Genomic DNA, 24,208 nt, shown 5'->3' with positions numbered 1-24,208 from the left:
GGACAGATTTACAGGAATCAACCCAGTGATCTGAAAGAGCTTTTAAGTAACCAAAGCTGTCATTGTTGTAAAATGGATGTTGAACGAGAAACGCCCCTGGATTCCCAGCTTCATTTTCTCATCACTGACCCACCCACTGGGTGGGTCCGTTATTCCCACCGGGGTCACGGGGGCAGACGTGCCATCCATGAAGAGAACACAGGCTTCTGGAGCAAAAGTGTGTGTGTGTGTGTGTGTGTGCTCATGGAAAAGTCTGATTAGAGGGGGAGACGAGCACAGAAAATGAAATTACCTCCACAACCCCTCTACTGTAACTCTCTCTAACTGAGGTCATCTGCTGTGTGTCAGGAAAAATCATTTGAATGATGCCACATGTCCAGTTTGCATTTCGCAGGAATAAGCTTCATTGTTGTGGGAAAAAAAAAATGCAGATTTTTTATTTTTTCTTCCCACTGTGTGATTGATTAGGGCATGTAGCAACAAGGAATTCTTTGGCAGCGTTTTGGTTTTTGGAAGATTCTCGCTTGCACATATTTCAGCAAATACTCACACAGTTGATACACATTACACCAGTAAATTATTTTCTTTTGCAACTTATCTTGATCACTTGCTTTTACTATGAATGCCTGTGGGCATGTGAGAACTTTTACATGTTAGGTAACATCAGCATTAGCTCCTTTACAGATCATTAAAATAACATCCTGATGTCCTGTTTGAGTGACAGCACCTTCACGCTGTTGTAGGCATGATCCTGCTCTGCTTTTGTAAACTTGCTTGTCTATGCCTACTGAGGAGGAAGACCTTTTAAAAATGGATTAATTCTTTTATTAGGTGTGCATGTGTGTGGCTCCAAGCCTGAATGTGTGAACCCTCCCATGACCAGAAAGCCACCACACCAGTCAGTGAGCGTTCGATCAGGTTGAATGTTATTTCCCACAGTGACTCATTACTTTCAGCCTTTACAACCACTTGTAAGAGGTCACATATTCTCCAAGTGTCACTTTCCAAATAGACACAATTGGTCACATGGCAGAGAGCGTGTGACTGGCAGACAAATACGCTATGACAGGAACATTGCTAATTGCAGGGTTGTCCATGGCAAAAGAACATATACAGTCTTACAACAGGATGTCTTATGCGGTGATTATGGTTAAGGGCTGAACCTCTTTCTGGGAGGGAGAGGTGATATACCATTATAGTCTAATGCAACATTGTGCGTAAAGATATAATCCGTGTAAAAGTAGCTTTGGAGATGTATGAAGTGTATCTCTCCCAGTGTGTAACTCAGGTGATCAGATCTTTGGACTGTGGTTTTGGATTGGTGCCCATGTGTATGTGTGGGTCCTTACATTCAATCTGTGTGTTTTAATCTCACACTCTTGTGCTCAGGAATGCAGTGAATAGCTTTCTCCAGGGGGAGGAGTGGGGTGGCGGTGTACTCTACCTGCCTCTTTTACCTTGCGGGTTAATTTCCATGCTTTTGATTGCTTGGAATTCCAACTCACACTGTGAAGCAAAAACACACACCTATTGAAATCAGGGCAGAATGCAGTGTAAACATGTTTCAACAACATACGCAGTTTTGCGCCTCACATTAATGCCACAATTGGTTAACAATCAAAAAAGGGCTTCAGAGTGCTTTAGGCGGGGCATCATAACAGTGTGAAGTTTACAGAGCCAGTTTATGAATCAAGAGGTTTATGATGCAATTGTGGACCTAGTTGCATTTTAGGGGCAAGGCCCTTTTGATGTCAGGGGAGTAAATACTTGTGGAGTGAGTTCGTTGAGTGCGTGCCTTACAGCGCTCTTCATGTGGTTTCAGCAGGATAATGTAATAGCTAAAAATTCAGATTGAGGGTATCATTACAAGATGAAATGAATCTAAAATTGTAACAAAATGAATAAAAACGGCACATATTTTCAGACAGGAACCACCACGCAACTGAACTATGCGCTTGGAGGAAGCATTTGCGCACGTCAACTCATTTTCTACATTAATGATTACTTGTGAGGAGAAAGGAAAGGCAACAAAAGTCGTTTGGCCACGCTACATTTGCTCTTCTGTAGATAAAATAGGGTCAGTAGAAACATAATTAAAGGGTCGGTTCAGCAGAAAATACAAATAAATAAATTCACCATTACCTTCAATGATATTTGCTCATGCAGGTATGACTTTTACTGCCCAGGTCTTGAGCACCAAAGACCGTTTGGCAGTATATCTCCAGTAAAAGTGCCTTTTTTTGCAGCCAAATATTACGTTATACAAGTGTTTAATAAGTTGTATGGCACAATAGCCAAGTTTCCACGGCTCTGTAGATAATAATAACAAAATACGTACTACTGATTCTGAGGGTGGGGCAGATTGCATCCCAGATGTCCTTCCTCTTGATCTCATTGTTCTAAAGACTGTTTTATTAAACAGGGGTGCGTTCTTTCTCTCTCACGAGGACATCTGCCGTCTTCAACGTGAGAGCCTGTGCATACGGATGGATTTTGATTGGCTGTCAGTGATTCCAATGATATTGTTCATCACTGTATTTGTGGTAGTTGTGGTGTGTCCACTTGAGTCACAACGATTTATAAGTCGATATATTTATAGTTATTGTATTGGACAGCCCTGAGGAGTCTAGAGCAGTGTTTTGAGCTAAATGCTTATGTGAGCATGCTAACATGCTCACAGTGCCAATGCTAACACCCTGATGTTTAGCAGGTATACAGCTGAGGCTGATGAGAATGGGTTTTGTAGGTATTCAGTCATATAAATCAAACAAATTTGATCTGATGATGGGGCTAGTTGGAAAGTCAGAGGATCTCTAAAGTCATGACAATTCATCCTCTGGGGATCATGAATGCCTGGACCAAATTTCAAAGCAATCCATCCAATACTTGTTGAGACATTTAACTAAAAACCAAAAATGTCAACTTGCTGGCAGCAATAGATGAAATGTCAGGGAATTACCAGAGTCATCAGGATTAACTATGTGCAAAACATCAAGGCAAGCCGTCTGATGGCTGTTGAGATATTTCAGTCTAGACCAAAGTGGTGGACTGAGAGATCAGCTGAACCTGCCATCCCCAGGGCCGTGCCACTAGCATGACTAAAAAAATCAAAAGCCACATCTCTTTCCAGAAACTGTGTCCCCTCTACTCGTGATAATCCACAGCACACACTGTCAACTGTTTTCACAGGGACTGTTTGTTTGGTGCAAAGTATCCAGTGACAGCGTAGTCTTTGATGTGCTAAATTTAGTGGCTGGAGGTGGTCCAGGCAAATCTAGGTTGTTAAATCAGCTGGTATTCATCTCAGCCTCACAATGCATGAACCTCAGGTCAAAACCTGAGGTCAGAGGTTAGTGTTTGTGAGGAGCAGTGCATTTGGATAAGTAAGTGCGTTGCGTGTTTGTGTTTGTGCTTGTGAGGAGTCGTGTGTGGTCATCAACAGGCCGGGGTGGGAGAGTTGTGACAGGTCCACAATGAAAAACACACAGAGATAAGACAGTGTGTGTGTAAGGAAAGTGACTTTAACTTCCCAAACACACCTGGGAGATGTTCAGATAAGAGCTGAAACGTCTACAGCAAACACCATTCATTTCATGGCTTGACAGTTTGGATTGGACAAGATTTTACTTTGCATTCTGGAGGAATTTGACTTCTCTGGGTACTATTTGTACAGAATTAAATTAAACAATGAGATTAGCTTTGCTCAGTTCAAACAGAGACCAAGGTTTGTGTCCTGTCTCCTACCAAAAGACAACACTGGTTCTCTTTATCCACGAGCGATCTCTCCTTCACCTTAAAGCTGCAGTCATCAATATATTCACAATGGAAAAAATGAGTGTAAAACGTAGATGAAAAGAGAATGCAGCTGTTTGCTTCAAGTGTTCCTGAGTGCACATAGTAAAATCCTTCATACAATCATGTGTTCACAAAGTGGTGAACCCCTCCTCATGCTTGCTTGTGAACAACTGAGCCTCTCGAGGATGCCCCTTTCATACCCAGTCATGATACTATCATCTGTTACTAATGAGCCTGATTACCTGTGGAACGATCCAAACAGGTGTTTTTGGATCGTTCCACAGTTCCCAGTCTTTTGTTGCTCCCTGCCCCTTTATAAAAATCAATGACCTCCAAACAATGGATGCTCTATGTCTGCTGAATGCAAAACAGGCAACTGTTAGCCAAAACATTCACCGTCGTAGCTTTTAAAAGAATAAATTTTCCATTTAACTTTATGTGCTGACATAAAGTGGACGAAAATCTTTGAGTTTGCCCCAAAGTCCGTATACAGGTCATGAGGACTACTGTATGTGAAAAAAGTAGAATAAATCCTTTTGCGGGTGTGAACTGCCGAAAGTGATGTCACTTTGAATGGAACTGAGGACTACAAGTATAAAATCTGCAAAAATCTTTGACAGATTAGTAGTTAAAATAAGAAAAACAGAAGTCACAGAGCATCTGAAGTGAGCAGTTATAGGTGGATTTGGAAGAAGACCTGCCTGAGTCCGTACTGCACTGGTCTTCTTCTCTTCTAGTTCCAGAAACTCCCACATTTGATTGTCTCTGCAGTGTGACTTCCTGAACATGTGGTCCTTCAGGGCTAGTCCCAACATATTGGATTATGATCAATGTTGACAGGTCTAGCCTTTGGTCCGGTTGATGTACAGTATATTCTGCTCTCTCTCGCTCTTTCCTTCCATTTTTCTTCCTCGCTGGCCAAAGAGGCTTATGAACTCTTTGAACTGCTTGACTGAGAGAACACAAAAACCATCTCACTTACTGGAACTGGCCCAAGGAGATAAACTGAAGAGGAAGAGAGTAAAGCGATGAGGGGGTGGAATATCCCGCTTTCTGACGAGACGGAAGAACATGCAAGGGAAGAGGAGGGGAAGCCATTTTTCTCGCTTGTTTAAGCACTTGAACTTTAGCTCTTACTTCATCTTAAAGCTTCTACTTATCTGCTCATCCTAATAAGAGAGCAGGACGGAGGAGGGTAATGAAGGTCGGGTGGACGTGTGCTGCCTCTGCACGGCACGCTCCTCACAGCTGGGCAGGGTCAGCGGTCGCTGCACTGATTGGCTGATGATTTATACCACCGCTATCAGCAGTGAGTGAAGCCGTCTGTGCCGCATCCAGCCCAAATGGCCGTTTTCTGTGAGGAATGGAATGATATTTGGCAAACGTTAACTAACACAGAAAGAGCTGCTTTGTCCCTAGGACGTGATAAGGATGTGATTCCTGAAGGAGTCATCTTTTCCAGTCACTTTCAATGGAACTGTACACATCCCCAATCCTGAAAGTTCTAACAATAGAGGTTTTATGTTTTAAACCCTGGTCTGAGGGACATGTACATCATGGCCCTCTGCTAGGCCCACAACAACCTGCCTGACACAGGTCACACACACGCCTGACCTCATGAATGCTTCAGGTATGCTCGTGTATGTAAATGTGCGTGCACGAATGCAGCTCGGTCACATGGTGTTTAACAGTGAATGTTATCAGAGCACATTATCGGGGCAGACGGTGAAGGTTAATTCCTGGATAATTTATACAAGATTGGTGAAGAGGTTTACTCAGATAACTCGGTCAGAAGCACTTTACTGTGCAAATCACCCCCCGACCAGCAGCTTACACTCTCATGAACACACACCAAGAGGTGAAGACTCACTTTTTGCGAAAGGGAGTGAACAAAGTGGAAAGGAGGAGAGGGAACAGAGAGGAAGAATGTGAAATTTGGTGCCAGGTGATAAAAGAGTGTGGCAGTGAGCCATTAGGCTGATTCGGTAATGGAATGCGTCTGTTACATTATACATTTAAACAATGTGACTTTCATCCTCACATGCTCCCTCTCTCAATCTCTCTCTCTCACACACACGCACGCACACACACACACACAGTTTCTGCAGGGGAAAATCATTCATTGATTGTTCGAGCACAATGAAGCATAAAAATTCAGTTTCTGTACATGTTTGCGTGTAAAAAATAAAAAAAATGTCATCACTGTTTAAAGAATAAAAGCATGAAGTCAAACCCATTTTTCTACCATTTACAGTTGGCATCTTTTAGCAATACATTTTAACGTATGCAATGCAAAGATCTCTCTATATAGAAGTTTTCATTGTAAGTGGCGGGGTCTGCCATTTCTTCACAGGCTCTAAGCTGCTTACCTGTGCACAAGGAATGCAGAGGAAACAAAGCACATATGTAATCCAGTGTTACTGTTTGTAAGTTTATCTCACTGATCAATGTTCATTCTCCACTCTCTTACGTCCATATCAGAGTTGTATGAAGTTACCGACAACACTAACCAAATATTTCTCACTTCTCCTGGGCCCCATTAAAAGCTTTCAATGGGGTGGCTTTTATTGTGAAGCAGTCACAGGAAATGCATTGTATTTAGTCATAGAGGTTAGCTCTGAAAATGCATCTTCAAAACAAGACATAATCACTGTCTCCGTCCACTTAACACAGACAGGAATCACCCTGATTTCCTGGTAGCGTGACGACAAATGTGCGTCAGTGTGCAGATCGATGCAGGGGAGGCTGTTTGCTGTACTTTTAGGAAAGGGCCGCTTCATTAAAGCGCGTGTGTTTACACATGTGTATGTACGTAGTCAGCATTAAGTGGGATGGTACTCACACATGTACTGCATCCACTGTAACCTTGGCCACATGAGTGCATACACACACAGACAAGCACACACACACACATACACACACACTGAGTCAGCAGAAACAGGAGCTTGGTGACACCATTAATGAACCCGAGTGTTATTCTTCAATTAAACTACGGACGGGTACCAAGCCAAGGAACTCCTCTCAGGACTGCTCTGGTTACATGACAGCCGAATCCTTCTCGTCCTGAAAGCTCTCTTTCTCCTTATCTACCGCTCACTCTGCCCCTCTGCTTTCCTGCTCCATCATGCCTCAGTTCTCTCCACTGTGAAGTCTCATTGTGTCTCTCTTTTTGTTCCTCCCTCATTCCTTTTATGTGCACAGTAAGGTATGAGTTGTAGCAAGCAAGCCTTAATATGTCAGGCACATAGCTGAAAACTTATGTCATTACATACTTATCAGCTCTTTCCTCCATTAAGGTGTCTGTCAATCTGTCAGTGTGCTGTAGGCACACATTGGTAATCCTGCAGTGGCATGTTGGTCCAGCAGAGGGCAGCCTTCCTATGTGGAACTATCACAAGCACAAATTATCGTCTAGAAATATTAGAGAAAAAACAACTCAATCAGTCTTTGAATCACTCATTTCCCCTCATTAAGCCGAATAAAGTAAACATGGTGCATAGTAACTAAGTACATTCACCACAGTAATATACTTAAATCCACTTTTGAGGAACTTGTACTTAGTAATTACTAAGTAAATATACTTATAATATATACTTTATGTTACTCATGTTTTCCTCCTCTACATTGTTTGTGATGTTGCTATGGAATACACAGTATAAGGCAGGTAAAATGAGTTCCATGTCAACTAGCCACATAAAGTAATTTATATTAAGAATAATAGCCCAATAATATAACAATATAACACTGGCCATTCTGCATAGTGACTAATTTAACTTTTGATACTTTGTGTTCAGTTTTTGACAATACTAAAGTATTTTACTTCTTTCAGTGTTTAATGGAGGATATTTACTCGTAAGAGAGTATTTTTATGATCTGATATTGCTGCTTTTACACGTTGTAGCTCTCTACCACTGACATGCACACGCTCAATCACCCAGTGTTGGAGAGAAGAAAGAAGAGGCTCTGTATCTGTGTATGTTGTTCTTAATAACATCATCTTCATTATCATTATCAACAGCCATAACAGCAGCCGTGATAAAGGAGCTTTTGTCACTGTAAAGTCCCTTCCTTTATCAACCGGGCAGTCCCTCTTCTCTCTCTGACTCCTTTTGCTCCTTCTTCCCTCCTCTTCCTCGTCGTGATGTCTCAGCTGCTGTCCGCCGGGAAAGGGGAAAAAAAGAGCCTGACGAGCGGTCAGCCTCGACCACCTGACCGGGACATCACACAGAAAACCCATTCTCCGTCCGTGAGGTGACAGGGAGGAAGTCACGACGCGCATAGACCTACTTTCCGTGAGTGTGTGCGTGCCGGCGCGCACTGACCGGCGCGATGCGGCGACGACTCATGCCGTCACACGCGGCAACGCTGCCAGGCGCACGCACACTCAGACACAGACTTATAGGCTGCTACGTGTCCGGACACACACGCTCTCCAACAACCCCGAACAGCCACAAGACTGGAAAATATTTTCTCTAATATCACCAGAGCAACTGGAAATGAGACGGTGTGCCACTCACCTTACCTCTGCCAGAGTATTTGACCTTTATATAGAATATTTTCTAACAGTCCTCGCCAGGTTAATTCATTTTTGAGCCGAAAATCACACAGGCTGAGCATCCAAGGTCATACTGTCTATGTGATTTGTGCGCTAAAATGTGTTCACCAGCCATTTCCGCACAAAGAATGGTCTTCTTGATTTGAGGAGGAGATCTCTAACTATAAACAGCAATAACAATCCATAATACTGTTGCTGTATATTATTAGATGGTGCGTCTTTCATGGGGCTTTTAAAGCTGCAGCCGGTACACGACATGTGGGGATGGGATGATGAGGATTAAAAGCATGGAAACAGTGGCTGGTATTTCAACCGGTGACTCAAGTGTAAAATATCACAACCACAACATCAGGATGCCCTCATTCCCTTTTTTCTCAAATGAAAAAATAAAAATAGACTGGCACGTCTGAACCCAGCTCTGCGTTTTTAATAGCTTGCTGCTGATGCGGTCACATGAGTCGACGTTCAAACGCTGAAACTTTTGAAAAAAGCCTTGAGACGAGCGGGCAGCGCTGTATATCAGCCCATAGAGGACACACCTACCCTGTTTTAATGATCCACCAATCATCCACGTCCCCGAACCGCGGCTGCAAGTAGTCGCCACTACACAGCCACAGTATGGAGAGACCGAGACAGAGGTGGACGCGTTCTGTCTTCAGAGAGCGAGCCGAGCCGCTTAGTGTGTAGTGACACAGGAATAAAAAAAAACCCAGGGCGCATAGACAAAGTTTTGTGGGACGAGTATCTCTCAGTGCGGTTTTCTTTTTCATTGAACGTCATCCTGGTCCACGGGTTCAAATTGCACATAGGAGTAGGTTACAAGTTTCCAATGGAGAGACACTTGGAGACGGCTGGCGCAACAAGCATGGGATTATTTTTGTAATGTGGATTGCTATTCCCTTGCAAGAAAATAAAGGTCTGCTGCGGAACAATGTGAGACGTTATGCGTCTTGGATTCTCGTGTTTCTGGATATCTTGAAAATCATTGGCAACAGTTGAGAAGCAAGAAGTTATGCGCAAAGGATTGTATGCTCCGACCCTGGGACCAACATGGATTTGCCATTACAACCCCCTGCCCCTTGTTTAGAGAAGTTTTAGCCGGTCCACTTGTGTTGTTGATTGAGGACAAATCGCCACATTGGCCTCTTGGATTTTAAAACGTCGCCTGCCTTTGGATTTGATTTCCAACACCATGAACTTTATTGACAGTTTGACACTATTATTTTTGACGCTGTCAGCTGTCAAGGTGAGTTGGAGAGAGCAAAGTGGGCGAAAAGAGAGAGAGAAACATCAATCGACCTCTATTTGCGAAATGTAGCCACTGGTCATTAATGTGTAGCTCGTCCTTGCCTTTCCTCTGGCTAGGTCATCGCTCATGTTTAAACAAGCTGAAATGTTTAGTGGCTTTGGGGAGATTTAAACAGCCATTACGCAAAGCCGACACTATATAAACCTAACCCACACACTCGTGGGTGGTGCGCTTTTTGTGTCGCAAATGCGGCATATGTGATGATTTTTAAATCATGTTGTGAAGTTTGACGCTGGGTGATTGCAGGCCTGCTGAAACCACCTTGGAGATATTATTACGCTTTAAAGGCGCAGCGGCTCCATTCTGAATTAGGACATGTGAGCAGGTTCACTTCTGGCACCGCGACTCTGAGCGGTTAGCCTGCTTCAATAAGAAGAAACACAGCCTCTCACTCTGAAACTCAACACTCACTCTCAGAACGAAGCAAGTATTACTTCACAGATTATGCAGGTTGGCTCGAGAATTTTAATGGCTGTTTGACAAATCGTTTTCCATATAATCATTAATCAAGTGCAGTGTGCCCAGAGAGACTTTGAGTAAAGGTTTCAAGGTGAAAAAAGATATATACCCCTGCAGTAGGAGGCTGCAGATTTTCCAGCGACACGCTTGAACTTTCAAGGATTATTTCTAATAGGACTTTGGCACCCTAAAGGAAGCAATGATGTTTAAGGGCTCAACATCTCCCGAGCATCAAAGTTAATGAAATAACCCTCTTCCAGAGTCCAGTAAAGTGTTTATTTAACTAACTGGTTAATTTAATGAAAGCTAAGCCACCAAATCAACGCTGACCAGTATCAGGATGCTGCCCCATCTACAAATAATCAGTCGGCCTATCATCACTCGGTTTAGGGGACGGTGTTCACAGCTTGACACCCAACCATTAATAATACAGTATACCGTGTCTTGGAGGGCTGGGGTCCCTCTCGGCCCACAAGACCCTCTCACGCCACCAGAAGGGGTGGAGACTGCGGAACATACACAACCACATCTTTTTTTTCTCTTTCTCTTTCTTTTCTTTTTTTCACTTTTCATTAAGAACTGGGGAAAAGTTTCTCACAGTACAAGCCGGTGCTACGGGACCAGGTCTCACGCAATATTGGCGAGATATTACGCGAGGTGCGCGCGCTTTTGTGTTAGAAAAGGGGAGTGAGAGAACGCGCCGTTGTGCTTGTGCGTGCGTGTATGTGTGTGAAAGTGAAATGAAGTTGTGCGTAATGCGCGCACCGGAAGAAAGTTGCCAGAAACCTTTCGTGGTCCGACTGGTGCGGTGACAGCTACCCCCTGTGAGGGGAAAGTAGCAGGCTGAAATTCTTACCGGTTTTAATGGCTGCTGTTATTAATCCGCGTTGCCAAGAGGCAGTGGAGGCACACATTAAAGATTTGGTAACTGAAACAAAACCAACACACTGATTCAAGACGTTTTGTCACGTAGCTGATGTGTTGGATTTAGGTCAGCTTGTTTTACACATTGTACGTCAAATATTCGACCACATAAAGTCTTTTACACCACATACAACACACTATATGATAACAATCATACAGGCAGCTTAATTAAGTTACCGAATTCAGTGTTGATACACATATTTATAACTTGGCTGAACTCTTTTTGCTTCAAAATGTAACAACATACTTCCAGATGTGGTGCAGAATAAGAACCCTGCTCTTAAAAGCTATGTTATTTTTTCAATGCTTATGTATAGAAGACATAGTATGAACATTTGACTCTCATTTGCCCCTTATATCGTGTATAGGCTAGCCCAAGATAAGATAAATAATGTGCTTTTCATATTCTGGCAGTGGTCAACAGAAGTGTCAAAATGTAAATACATTTTTTTGCGCAACTGTGGCTAAGTAAAAGGCAGGAGCAGAGTTTTTTTTCTGAGCTGTTGCACAATCTACTGTAACTAACAGCTTGCTTTTTTCTCCTTGCAGAGTGCCCACATACCGAAGGAAACAGAAAGAGGTCCACATGACGGTAGGTGTCCCACGGGGCACCGTGGGAATACAGTGTGCGCTGGGCTCCCTGACTGGCACGCAGCCAAAGACAAAAGGGCTGGTTTGAGGTTCACCTTGACATTAAAGGGAAATTAGCGCCTCCTGGTGGACAACTGCGTATTTGGACCCTGTCAGATTCATCCCCCCCAAACTCTCCCTTGTAGCAAATGAGAGCAGTTTCACCCCTAAATCTCAACACTTGGCTGTTTCCATTCTGTACAGCATTCCATCTTGTTTGAGGTTAAGCTGGGGAAATGTTATGGTGACCAGACTCATTTATAGAATGGAATTTCACCCTCTTGGCCCACAATTTCATTTTGCACAATCCCAGCGTTGCCCAATCTAATTTGGACAATCACGACGCTGAAATTCATGATATTGTTCAGGCTCTGTATATTTGGTTTGGCTTCCCAAAGGGCTGTCAGCCTGGGGTTGTTTTAGCCTCTGAGTGATATTTTGGAGGTGTTGCCTGTCTGTGTGCTAATATCTTTCTCAAGAGCAGAACTCCTGCAAAGACCGAGAGAGGGGGAAGTAGACTGAAGGTGAAAAAAAACAGCTATTATTGTGCAGCTGTAGGTGAGCTGAATCACAATAGGGCAGAGTATATGTAGATACATACATACATACATACATACATACATACATACATACATACATACATACATACATACATACATACATACATACATACATATGTATAGAGAGGGGGGAGGGGGTTGTTAATTCCAATGGGAAGTTGCGTGAGTGTCTGTTAAAGTAGGTAAATCTCTGTTTACTTGTATAAACCAAGTCCTTCTCAATGGAATAATAGAAAGTGAAACATGTGTATGCATGTTTGTGTGTTTCACCCTTTCAAAGTGACTCCCTTGTGAGCCTGCCAGCGTTTTTTAAATTCCCATCTCCTTTTAGGTGTGTGTTATTGTTACAGCGCTGTAGTATTCAAGAGCTGATAGTTTGGACAAGAGCTCTGCTGCCATTTCATAATCCCATCCACTGTGATTCTTGTCTTCCAGTGATCCCTTTAATGGAGGTGTACAACAAGAGTTTGTGTCAGCCTCGGGAGCTGCTGGTGGAGATTCTGCAGGAGTATCCGGAGGAGGTGGAACACATCTTCATCCCGTCCTGCGTGGTGTTGACGCGCTGCGCCGGCTGCTGCAATGATGAGATGTTGCAGTGCATGCCCACATCCAGCTATAACATTACAATGGAGGTCAGCGGCATTATTTAGGCTGCAACAGCAATACTTTGGGTGTTTTGGGCTTTTTCTCCTCATGTACCTGCATTTCCCTTGGATATGTCAGTAGCCCTAATGGACAGTTGAATACTTTATTTTTGCCCAAATGTCACGTCAGAAGGCACATATGCCCCTCTGATTGGCCCAGAGCCCTCTGACTGCCCTTCTGGTTGGCATATTTCCCCCTGTGCCCCCGCTGCTTGCTCAAAGGCTGCTCATGTGTGACCTTTGAGTGAAAATCAACCCTATACTTGCCCCTCCTTTCATTTTCTGTCTGTCCCCTGGATTGCATCTCTTATTTATGGTTTCTCTCCCTTTTTATTGTCAAGTTTCCATCCAAATGTATTACAAATGTTATTGAGAATTTCCAAAAAACTGGCAACAGGAAATCCAGATGAATACACGTTCCCATCCACCACTGCTGCTAGTAGTCAGAAATGGGCACATTTGAGATAAACAGCTTGTGGAGCTCATTTTCCTGCCAAACCATTAGAGGAGAAGAGGGCACAGAAAGATGAGGGCGATAAAAGAGGGCTAGTCAAACCTCAGACAGTGGAACATATGAAGCAAACATGGCATTTATGTTTGTTTAATGCATTCATTTGTATTAACTCTACAGTCTCCTCATCAGTCCACATATTGACTGACTTCGAGATGAGAAACTTAATCGTTTCACCCTAAACTTAATACACGTAGATCCTCTTTCTTTCGGGCCGTTGATTCTTGTCTGTCCACCTTTGTCTTTGTCTACTGTCTATTTCTTAAATGCTATGATTGTGACACTGAGAGCAAGAAGGTTTCGAGAACTGCGGATCAACGTAAATGTTGTGCAAACCTCTGACAATTTCTCTTTCTTCCTTTTTTTCTTTCTACAGATTAAAAGAATAAAACCCCAAAGGCAACAAAATGATATTTTCATGAGTTTTACAGAACACAGCGCATGTGAGTGTAGGTAAGAATCCCCGAACACACACTCCAACACACACACAGTGTAACTGAATTACTAACCACTGTGCAACTGTGTGGCAGAGCAGAGGTCAACCAAACACGCCATGGAACATGCCATGCCATCTGACACATTTGACACATGCATATCAGGTGGAGTCACACCTTATCTTTGCTTCTTTTACCTCACTGATCTTAAAAAGGCCTGATCGGGTTAAAGCACATCCTGGGAGACATCCTCGCTATTACTTCGCTTTGTCCTCAGTCCATCACGTAGACACATTCGTGCAAGTACAATGCTACCCAATCCTGTGTTTTCCTGTGGCACGCAGAGGTCAATACCTGGAACTACGCAGGTGTGATAGCTTTAGTTATTGATCTCTGAGATAAGCACTGTGTCCTCTTTGTGGCCTCTCGTCACCGTGCGGTGACTTCTCCCGTCAGAAGTGAGTTCAATGAGTTCTGATTCTTACACATTAATGAATCACACACTGTTTAGTGTTCTCTCTTTTGTTTTGACAGGCAGCCAGCTAATATAATCTGTTAAGTAAAGTCAGAAATAAGTGTTGCAACTGCATCTGGATTGACTTAGTGACATGTTCACGTGCTGGCGTTTAAGCCTGACTGGATGGTTCCCAAAAGTGAAACAAGGCAAAAGTCAACATTTCATCTTGACTCCCCATGATCTTGTCACTATTCCAGCCAGTCATTAGCAAATGTGTCACCTTTAATGTTTCTTGGACCTCTGCCGGAAGCTGTCGCGGTGAGACACATCACTTCCTGATGTTTTGTCAGAATCAGATCATTGCGGTGGCTGAAATTTGAGCTGCATGACATGAATTAGTTAAATATGACATAGCAACACAGCGGGGAGACGTGCTTCATCCTCCCACATTTATGGGAGATATAAAGAGCAAAGAGACATCGTAGGGAGGATAACTGGCTGAGGACCAAGCTCTGTCGTGCTTTGTGCCTCTTTTTTGGAGCTATCAAATCTGACGTTTGTTTGTCTTGCTGGTCTCAATGAGGCCCTGCCTATAAAGAAATGTCAATGAACTTCATGCCGTCTGTGATGACACAATACTTCACTGTAAAACCATTCAGATAGCTATAAATGTTTAAGCCCGCTGTATAACACTGTAGAACTCAATCTATTTAGCTCTGTGTTAAATTTGCAGATTAAGTGATTACGATCACTAAGTCACTGCCAAAATGTCAGATCATTCGTAATAGTGAATAATATTGTGTTTAATATTTCTATTTCCATTTTATGCTAATACTGCAATTAGCCGTAACTTAATACAGCTCAGATAGAGCTGCAGGAGAGGGATCACGCAGAGAGGCTGATATCAGTCACATGACATTAGATATGGCAATGCTGGACATTTTCTGAGGATGTCTTGGCACAGGAAGAAGATTTGAATCCAGTGCGTGACTGGCGGACTACGGCGCTAACAATGAAAGCCACTAGTATCAAACAGGGGGTTCGATTTCATGAAAATTTTAAGGATTGTACATTTGACCATCTGCATTTAAGTGCAGTGTAATGCAATTTAACATTCTTTAAAGGGTCATTATGCCTATTTAGCACTTTTACCTTTGATGCTCTGGTACAAATTGCTGTTCAAGCTGCTCTGCTTTTACTCTAACATAATTGAATGCAGTACTTTCGCTTGTAATTGAGCCTTTTTTTACCACTTTTACGAAAGGATCTGAGTCTGCATTTACCTAAACAGATTTCAGTGCAGGCGATCTACAGTCGCACATACAGCCAACAGCTTTCAGCCATCTTCAGATAATGTACATGTATGCACACACACACACACACACACACACACACACACACACATACACACACACACACACACACACACACACACACACACACACACACACACACACACACACACACACACACACACACACACACACACACACACACACACACACACACACACACACACGCACTCATGCTTTATTCAACACATTTATATAGAGTTATTGTGCCAGACATTCAAATAGAAACTTGGCCCTGTGTCTGTGACCTTTTTGAATGAAACAGTTTCCTAACACATTTGGATAACTGTTGCCAGCACATTTATTGCTCCACACTCTTTTATCAGCAAGAGCTGTCACATGGACGAGAAGTGAAACAAACCCGACAACCTGCTATTGTAGTCATGTTTGTGTGTGTGCGTGCGTGCGTACGTGCATGTCCATCAGTGAACACACCCCTTTGTGTGCTTTTCTATTGTGGGGTCTACACTGAATTATTTCCCAACAACTCTGGTTAATTTGCAAAGCCAAGCATTTGAAAGTGAAAGCCAGGTTTATCACAGTTTCTGGTAAAAGATGATGATATAATATGATTTGAAAAGATTGATGGGAGCCTGCACATGTTCATAATGAGCCTCTGGTCTGCGGTGATCTTGATATGTATCTTTTTACCAGGCAACAACAGCGTGCTGTGACCTAATGCCATGTTGTTTTGTTCCTGCTTTTCAGATTAAAGAAAGAAGTGAGAGAACAGAAAGAAAAGTGAGTACAGCACTCTTTCTGCATGGAGAATGGGGTTTTCAGGGGAAACAATGAGGACTTGAGATCTGATCTCTTTCCTGTTTTGCTCTGCAAACAAACTCTCACTCTCTGTCGCCTGCAACTCTCGGGCTTTCTGACATTGCACCACACCTCTTCCTTACTTAATTCACCTGCCTGGTATTTTCTCACTCCCTCATTGTCCGTCTCACCCTTTTTTTTTCTGTCACATAGACAAACACACCAAACACTCCACAATGCTATTTCATAAAAACCCCAGCAGACAAGATATATATGAGATTAGCATGCAGCTCCCAGTTGATAAACATGGGAATACCATCTTGATCCATTCAGGTGAATGAGTGACACTTGATGAGGTCATTGCCCTCTCTTTAACTGTCCTTTACACCTTTCCTCCCTTTTCTATCTCATCTTTACATTCTTCTTCTCTCCTCTTTACTGTTTACATCCCACTTAACTCTTGTTCCTGGCCACTGTGATATAGATAGCAGTGTTTTTGAAGACCTGTTAAACTTTTGTCTTTATGGTTCTTGCTCAAGCGTGCCTCCCTTTCCATGCGACAGAACACAGTGGGCTGAGGGTCATTAAAACTCTTTAATCCTCCTTCTGCGTTAATATCTTTCTCTTGCAGAGTGGTTGTTCGTTGTATTTTGGTTTTATGTCAGGTCGTCTGTCATATAGATAAGGGCTAGTTTTGAGACCTCCCCTTTAACCTTGTCTTAACTGTTTATGAGTCCAGCTCTGGTGGTGTGAGTCTACAAAGTGATGGTCTTAAGGTCGTTCAACTGCTGTTTCTGACACTTTCATGCTTTCATGTTAGTTTTAACATTGGCCACTGACCTCTCAGTAGTGTCAGGTCTGTTGGTGGTGGTCCTCGTACTGAGGTTGTGAAACTTGTCAATGCCAACTGTGAAACTGGAAGTCTGAAGAATTAAAAGAGGAAGTTACATTTACAACACATCAGCTTCACCCGGTTCCTTGGATATCCTTATTGAATGGTATCTTGTGTCATCCAATCCCGGCTGCGTCTGACCGTTAATGACCTCAGCTATTGGACGGATTGTCATGACAGGTGGTAAACACATTCGTGGCCTGCAGAGGATGAATTTTAATAACTGATCTCCTGACCTTTAATAAAGGTCCGTCATGAGGTCGAAAGTTCCTTGCTTTATGATGAAATGCCTGCAAAACTAACGACATTCCAGTCGGCCTCTGCTGTCGTTTGTGTTTATTGCTAATCAGCAAATGTTAACATGCTAACACGCTAAACTAAAACAGTGAAAATGGTAGATATTGTATTTGCAAAACATCAAAATGCTAGCATTGTTATTCCACTGTGTCTAAGTACAGCCTCACAGAGATACTACATGGCTCTTAGATAAATTTAATATCTCCACAGACTAAGCCGGCCATGTCCACGGCCTGTCCGGCAAACTTTATCTGGTTAACATATGAGCACATGGATTGCTGAGGTCACAAATGCTAGATCTGACTCTCTGTGTGTCCTGCACATATAATAATTACTGAACATACTGTTCCTGCAGTTCAAGTCCACTCCATACGCTTTTGTTTTTTGTAAAGAAGCAGCATTGATGTATTGCATTCAGTAGACACCAGTGTCCATAGAGATATGTCATGACATTGTTTTGCATTTCTATTTCAGTATCACAAAAGTTTTCTGTACAGTTGTATACACCTTAGACAGCAAAAGCTTGTGCCGTCCATCTTGTATTTGACCGATATTTCGATCCTGCCTGCACCTGTGAACTGCAGGTGTGTGCTATACAAACTTGCTCTCATTGTGCTGTGGTCTGAAACAAGTTGAATCAGCCATAAAGAGTTGACCCAGATAGACTGAAAGATGCAGTTTTGGTGAAGTCCAAGTTCATTGTCCTCAATCCATCTGGGAAATTACAGAACAGTCAGCCGAGCCAAACCTCCAGCGTTAACAGTCTGCAAAGTCATTGTACTGTTTTTGAAAAAAGTTTTTTTTTTTTTTTTCACCCAAGTTGGACAATAAAGGGGGTTTCTACATGGAACATTTGATATTCAATACATTCTCAAACTACAGGAATTGTGGAAACCACCTGCACTAAGCTACATGGCTGTGGGTGGGTCCTTAAAGCTTTACAAACCAAGATACATTTAATTTAATTTCTTGTTCATTTCAACATTTCAACAAACTGTCAACTGGTTCCGTTTTTTTTGTGCCGCAGTTGGAATTCATGTCATCCCTCACTGAAAAACATGGGATATTGTCCCTTTTAGATGTATTACATCATATAAACACTGCCTGATGTTTTTCTCATTATATGATCATAGAAGTTATTGTCCAATCACCCACAATAATCAAATTAAACAATAAGCTCTTTTGAATGACTGATTGTTTGGCTCTTTGATTTAGAGAAATTCAAAAAGATTGCTCTTAATTAGCGTCAGTGTTAGTTTCAGCAGCCTTCAGTTTAGGACTTCCTCACGCATGAGTTCACGCCTCAGTCTCTCAGGCATCTCTCTGCCTTGTTGTCCTCTTTCTCTTGCAGAAAATCCCGGACAGGCAAGGGTAAAGGCCAAAAGAGAAAACGAAAGAAAAGCCGTGACAAAACAATTCATGATGCGTATGTCAGCTCCGCCTTCTCCACCTACCTGCACCTGAGTGTTGCGCTTCTCATAATTAAGCTCATTTGGGAGGAGCTCATTTGCCCCTTCTAATTTGCACCATTTAATTTGCCCATTAGCTGCAGCAATTAGCATGTTGCCTCCGTGTATTGTCCTAACTTTGTCATCGTCATCGTCAGCCATGTTCCACATACTCAGAATACCAGTGTCTAAGCTACCTTTGCTAACGTGTTTTGCTAACATAGCTTGAGCAAAACTTTACGTAACAGCGATAACCAGGAAAGTACAGCAGGCATGCTAGCCATATCCCACCTCATGAGAAATGAACCGTAACCCATCTCCACCCGTCAAAATACCCATCTAATCTCCCCCCAGCCTGACCAGCTGCCTGTTTGCAAGAATATCTCTCTCTATGGATGAGACTGGGTCGATGTTTGGGATGAGATAGGCTGCAGCAGCGTATCATGAAAGGCAGTCGAAAATTGAGCTACAAGTCGCCCCAAACATCTTGTCAGATAGCTAGTTTTATGACTGATAATGGACATGTTTAAAGGAGCAGGAATAAACGGATCGGCTGTTAGCTGTAACTTGAACCCTCTACTGAAACAGATCACAGGTCCACCAGCATGGCTTTGCAGACTGGCTCATACTGTCCTGGTATCTGTGTTGGAATCACCAGGATTGTAATCATAGTCCTGTGTTCAGTGTTGAGTCTGTGCTGCTTTGCTGTGTCTCGTACCCGTCTCCTCTTCACTCTTTGTTCTTTTCATCTTTACAAACGTGCATAATGCTGGTACTTTTTATGTAACATAAAGATATGAGTGATGGCTATCTATTGCTTTTTTTTTTCTTCTTTTTGGCTAGGGGGGATTTGTAAACCAGCAAATTGTTTAGCAAGTACTGTTTGTGTCTTTCTTTGCATGCTTTTGTCTCTGAAACTAGACAAAAGCACCTATATTTTATTCAAAAATAATATAAATATGATCTCATGTTTCTTCAGTGCTCATACTGTGAAAGAATACATGTCTTTGTGTTAATTTGTAATTTGTATATTGAGATGTCAATGGAGTATCTGAGCCTTCATCTGTCCATTTCCTCCCCCCTGCTGAGAAATGTCATGCAAACCACTTTCAGCCTCTGTTCTGATTCTAATGTCTCTCTGTGGCAAATAGTCTTTCACTCAATAAAATAAAATCTTTCTTAACGGTGCAACAAGCAGACCCTTGAGTCTTCTTTATCAAGAGCTGAACATTTGTAAGAGTGAGAGCGAGAAGTGTGCTGTCATTGACCTGCAATTCAAAGCCAATATGTGTAATTTTGTGTTGCATGAACCGAACCAGAGTCTAGCTCACTGCATGTCTAACACACAAGGCATTTGTGAGAGGTCCAACCAATGAAGGAGGGTTTGAGGGGTGTGGGGGAGGGTAATTTTTACTGCTTCAATGTTCGCCTGCTCTGTGGGAACCTGTGTGCAATACTACCCAACTGTCACATGCAGTACAACTTGTTGTGCCGTGGCTTGAAAGAGCAGACTGGAGCATACGAAAGGGTTGACCCAAGGGTGGCCTTTCATATGGGTGGTAATTGTACACTGTGATAATCTGCCTCTCTCCTTCTTCCTCTCCACCTCTGTCTGTCTCTTTCTGTCCAGTGTTTGTGAGCCATGTTGTGATCACTGCTCAGAGAGGAGAAAGCGCTTGTTCGTGCAGGATCCTGCAACCTGCCAGTGCTCCTGCAAACACACAGATGAATACTGTAAAGAACGCCAGCTAGAGCTCAACGAGAGGACCTGCAAGTAAGTGCTGTGGAACCATAACTTCCAAGTTCTCATCAGAAGTAAGAAAATCTCTTTCAAAATCACAGTCATGAAGTGTAAATTACTAAAAATCCAGCTTGGGGGTCTAAGGCCTTCTCTAAGTTCCTGTCCCAATCTGCGCTCATTACAAACCTTCATACAGTCCTTTACTGTTGTGGTTGACTCATAACACTCTGATCAGTGTTCACTAAAATAGCTCTGATAAACCTACTGTGTGCAACCTGCCCAGAACCCAAAGCACTACTAAGTCAAAGGTGCAACGTGAAAGATGTGGCTAGAATTTTGGGTAAAAACGTTCAAAAATTATGAAAAACAAGATGTCTGTGTGTTGTGTTGCATAGATATCTGCTAAAAGTTAGCACGCTCACTAGCTAGCTAGAGTTGTGTTCACGGGGAGGCTGCTGAGCCCGGTTCCATTGCCCACTATTTAAACACCAATAGTGCCCCAGTGCTCCAAACTCTTGGTTGAGGCAGACTCCAGTCAGAATTAGGGCCACGAGCTGCATGGTTAACTGCGCTAACTAGGGCACGGCAGCTTGTAGCTACAGCCACAGAATAGAGTACAGTGGGCAGCAGTTAGCAGTTAGTCTGGTGACATGCTGCAACCTTCAACAGGTGGCCAATTGTTCCACATTGTACCTTTAACGACTAGTTGGTGAACACAGTGCGGCATTTCTTGGTTAAAGAGCCAAATATTGCCTGCAGGAGTTGGTGGAGACCAAAATAGAGCTAAAAGGAGAGTGAATGATTGACTGACATTCATCACGTGAACACAAACACGCCACCAAATGAAAACGTTCCTGTCTACAGCTTGTTTTTCCTGCTGTAACCTTCCTTGTTCTTATAACCGTTTATTCTTCTCTTCTGGTTTAGATGTGACAAGCCAAGAAGATGAGAGAGGTGGGGGCACCAGATGTACAAGATGAAGGAATAGGAGATATTTCACAGCACAGCACTTTGACCTATGAACCGTAAGCTCTTCTTTTCTGTGGAAAGCATTCCCCTTGGACTGACTGAGACAGAACAAAAAGAAAGACAGAACTGAAGTCTCCTCCCACTGTATATCTGTGTGTATATAGACCATGATAAAAGAAAAAAAGAGTACAGAATTGTTATGCTGCTACAGAAACAAATAACTAAACCCGTCATTTGACACAAAGCAAATAGCCGCCATGTGGTTTTGCGTTTCTAACAGGCTTGTGATGCAGGTGTAGTCTTGTTGTCAATTCATTGTATGCAATTACTTCACTGGATATGAGTCTACTGTGGTTGTGTGTCAATCATAAATTGCAAAACCTCTCAATCTAAGATATATTTAACTGCTAAAACAGCGGGTGAGGCTGAAGAGGACATGGGAGCGCTCTCATTTCATGACTGATGGATGGATTTTTGTCGGTCAATGCCTGCTTTTGCTTTTGGAGTTTAAAAAGCAGGACTACCGGGACAGCTCATGGAAATCTTGAATCAGTCTGATATTGTTTCCTTTCCTGTGAGGACATTGCAGGACTGACGTGGACTTACACACAAGTCACTATTGTGATCAGCTTGCAGGAGAAGAGACTCTGGAGTGCCATATACTTTTAAAGGGATACTGGTTATCAATATAGCATCTAATGTTTTGCTATGCCCGACATGAAAACCACTGAAAACATCCTATACTGTAGTTTGATTCCATTTGAAAAACTGTGCCTCACGAAATGTACTGAGAAATCTTTCGAGTGCTTTTTAAATTATTTTTGTTCCTTTTTCAGGAGAGGGGATTGTCAAAGTAGTTTTGTTAGTTGTTGAACTCAATACAGAATCCATTGATTACATATCTTCTTCTCTGAACTTGTACATACTTAATATGCCTTTATGCCATAGTCCATTCTAGATAATTTATAATGTTATAGAGTATTTTTCAGTATTCAGTCTTCTACCCATATTTAATTTGGTCTATTTATATATGCAGTGTTATGTACCTGTAGCTGTCCTATCTCCCCCATGTGTAAGGTCACTGATGGCTACCCTCAGCATGGAGACTCTGTGCTTTTCTAAGACACAAAAAGAAAAAAAAAATCAAAAATGATTTGTTAACATTCCCTAAATGGATCATTTGTACTGGTGTGCTGATGACATCTCCTCTGGATATTTCAACCCCTCTTATCTAAGGGTGTGGGTGCTGTGTAGAATTTTAACAGGTGTGTATCCGTGTGTTTGTGTACGTGTGTGTGTATGAGTGTGTGTTCACGTGCATTTGCCGATGCACACATCTGTGTGTAGGTGTTAGTAAGTTGTATTTAAAGTATTTAAGTAAATAGCGGACCTGTGTTTTGTCCGTCCTGCAAGATGCAAATATAAATAAAGTACCGCTAGCAGCTCAGCATACGCTACCACAACAACATCCACCATCGTTTTAAATTTGGTTAACAACCTTCATCCTTTCTGCCATCAGTTTTAGAGCCCTCTTTATTAGTCCTCTTTGTCTCTCCTTCACTATTAACATGTTTTCTGTGTCTATGTAAAACACTAAAGCATATTTATTTTCAAATTATATTGTTTTTATATAAAATAAGGAAAAGGTTGCTGTGTTGTGAATGCTGTGTTTTCAAGAGATTTCATTAGGCAAGATGAGTTTTCCATGTTTTTGTGCGGCAAGTTGATGCTCACACGTCCAGTAAGAATCCCTGCAGAATGTAATCTGAAAGGACATAGATCAGAGAAATAAGAAATTCCTGCACGCTTTTCATGACAAACAGGCAGATATTCAGCCTTATGAATAAAATGGCACTTTGAAGCAGTGTGCAATAATTTCATCTGTTAAATCCAACTGTAGACAACCATTTAGGAGCGCTGGAAGAAACGACAGCAGTCTCTGAGGAGTGCTGTGGCTTCTAGGAAGGTGAAGATAATATTTTTCATTTGCCAAAGAGGTGTGTGACAATAGTAAAATAATCTGTCAAGGGAAAAGTGAAACTAACAAGTAGACTTACACAAGAGAAGCAGTCTGGTTTTCTAGGTCTTTGGGGAGATGTTTTGGTAATGGTTAAGTAAGAAAAGCATGCATGAAAACAAAGTTTCACAAATTCTTCAGATGTTTTCCTGCACGGTTATGGTGTATAGCACCTATGATTTCCCCAAACACACACTCACACATTGAAAGGCTTGGTAAAAACATAACAAAACAAAAAAAAAAAGGTATTTATAGATATAATCCTTACGATCAAGTTGAACTGAAAACAGTTATGCTGTTGTTAAGTTAAGAGATAGTTGGACTTAAGTAACAGCTTGGTAAAGCTTCGTTGAGAATATGGGTAGGGCCATCTCTGCCCATAATTGCTCAAAAACACATAATTCTGTCCACATTGAATGCTCATTAACCTGAGGGTAAATTTGGCATTACAGCAC

General features: G+C 42.3%; 1 protein-coding gene across 3 annotated transcripts; it reads left to right on the top strand.

The window, feature by feature from the left end:
* Positions 1-8,827: 8,827 nt before the first annotated feature.
* On the top strand, positions 8,828-23,384 carry vegfab (vascular endothelial growth factor Ab). Of its 3 annotated transcripts, XM_070987963.1 has the most exons (8): positions 8,897-9,596; positions 11,592-11,634; positions 12,668-12,864; positions 13,764-13,840; positions 16,339-16,371; positions 18,930-19,004; positions 20,657-20,800; positions 21,695-22,863. In XM_070987963.1, exons 1-8 carry the CDS (start codon positions 9,543-9,545, stop codon positions 21,714-21,716), a joined length of 645 nt encoding a protein of 214 aa, XP_070844064.1. In that variant the 5' UTR covers positions 8,897-9,542; the 3' UTR covers positions 21,717-22,863. The 3 variants fall into 3 exon arrangements, with proteins under 3 accessions (XP_070844066.1, XP_070844064.1, XP_070844065.1); XM_070987965.1 differs by lacking the exon at positions 18,930-19,004 and having other exon boundaries at positions 8,828-9,596; positions 21,695-23,384; XM_070987964.1 differs by lacking the exons at positions 20,657-20,800; positions 21,695-22,863 and having other exon boundaries at positions 8,917-9,596; positions 18,930-20,215.
* Positions 23,385-24,208: the final 824 nt, after the last annotated feature.

Source organism: Chaetodon trifascialis, chromosome 19 (assembly GCF_039877785.1).
Source record: "Chaetodon trifascialis isolate fChaTrf1 chromosome 19, fChaTrf1.hap1, whole genome shotgun sequence".
Lineage (NCBI taxonomy): Eukaryota > Metazoa > Chordata > Actinopteri > Chaetodontiformes > Chaetodontidae > Chaetodon > Chaetodon trifascialis.
The sequence above is the reverse complement of the archived record's forward strand: the minus strand, read 5'-3'. Positions and strand labels throughout refer to the sequence as shown.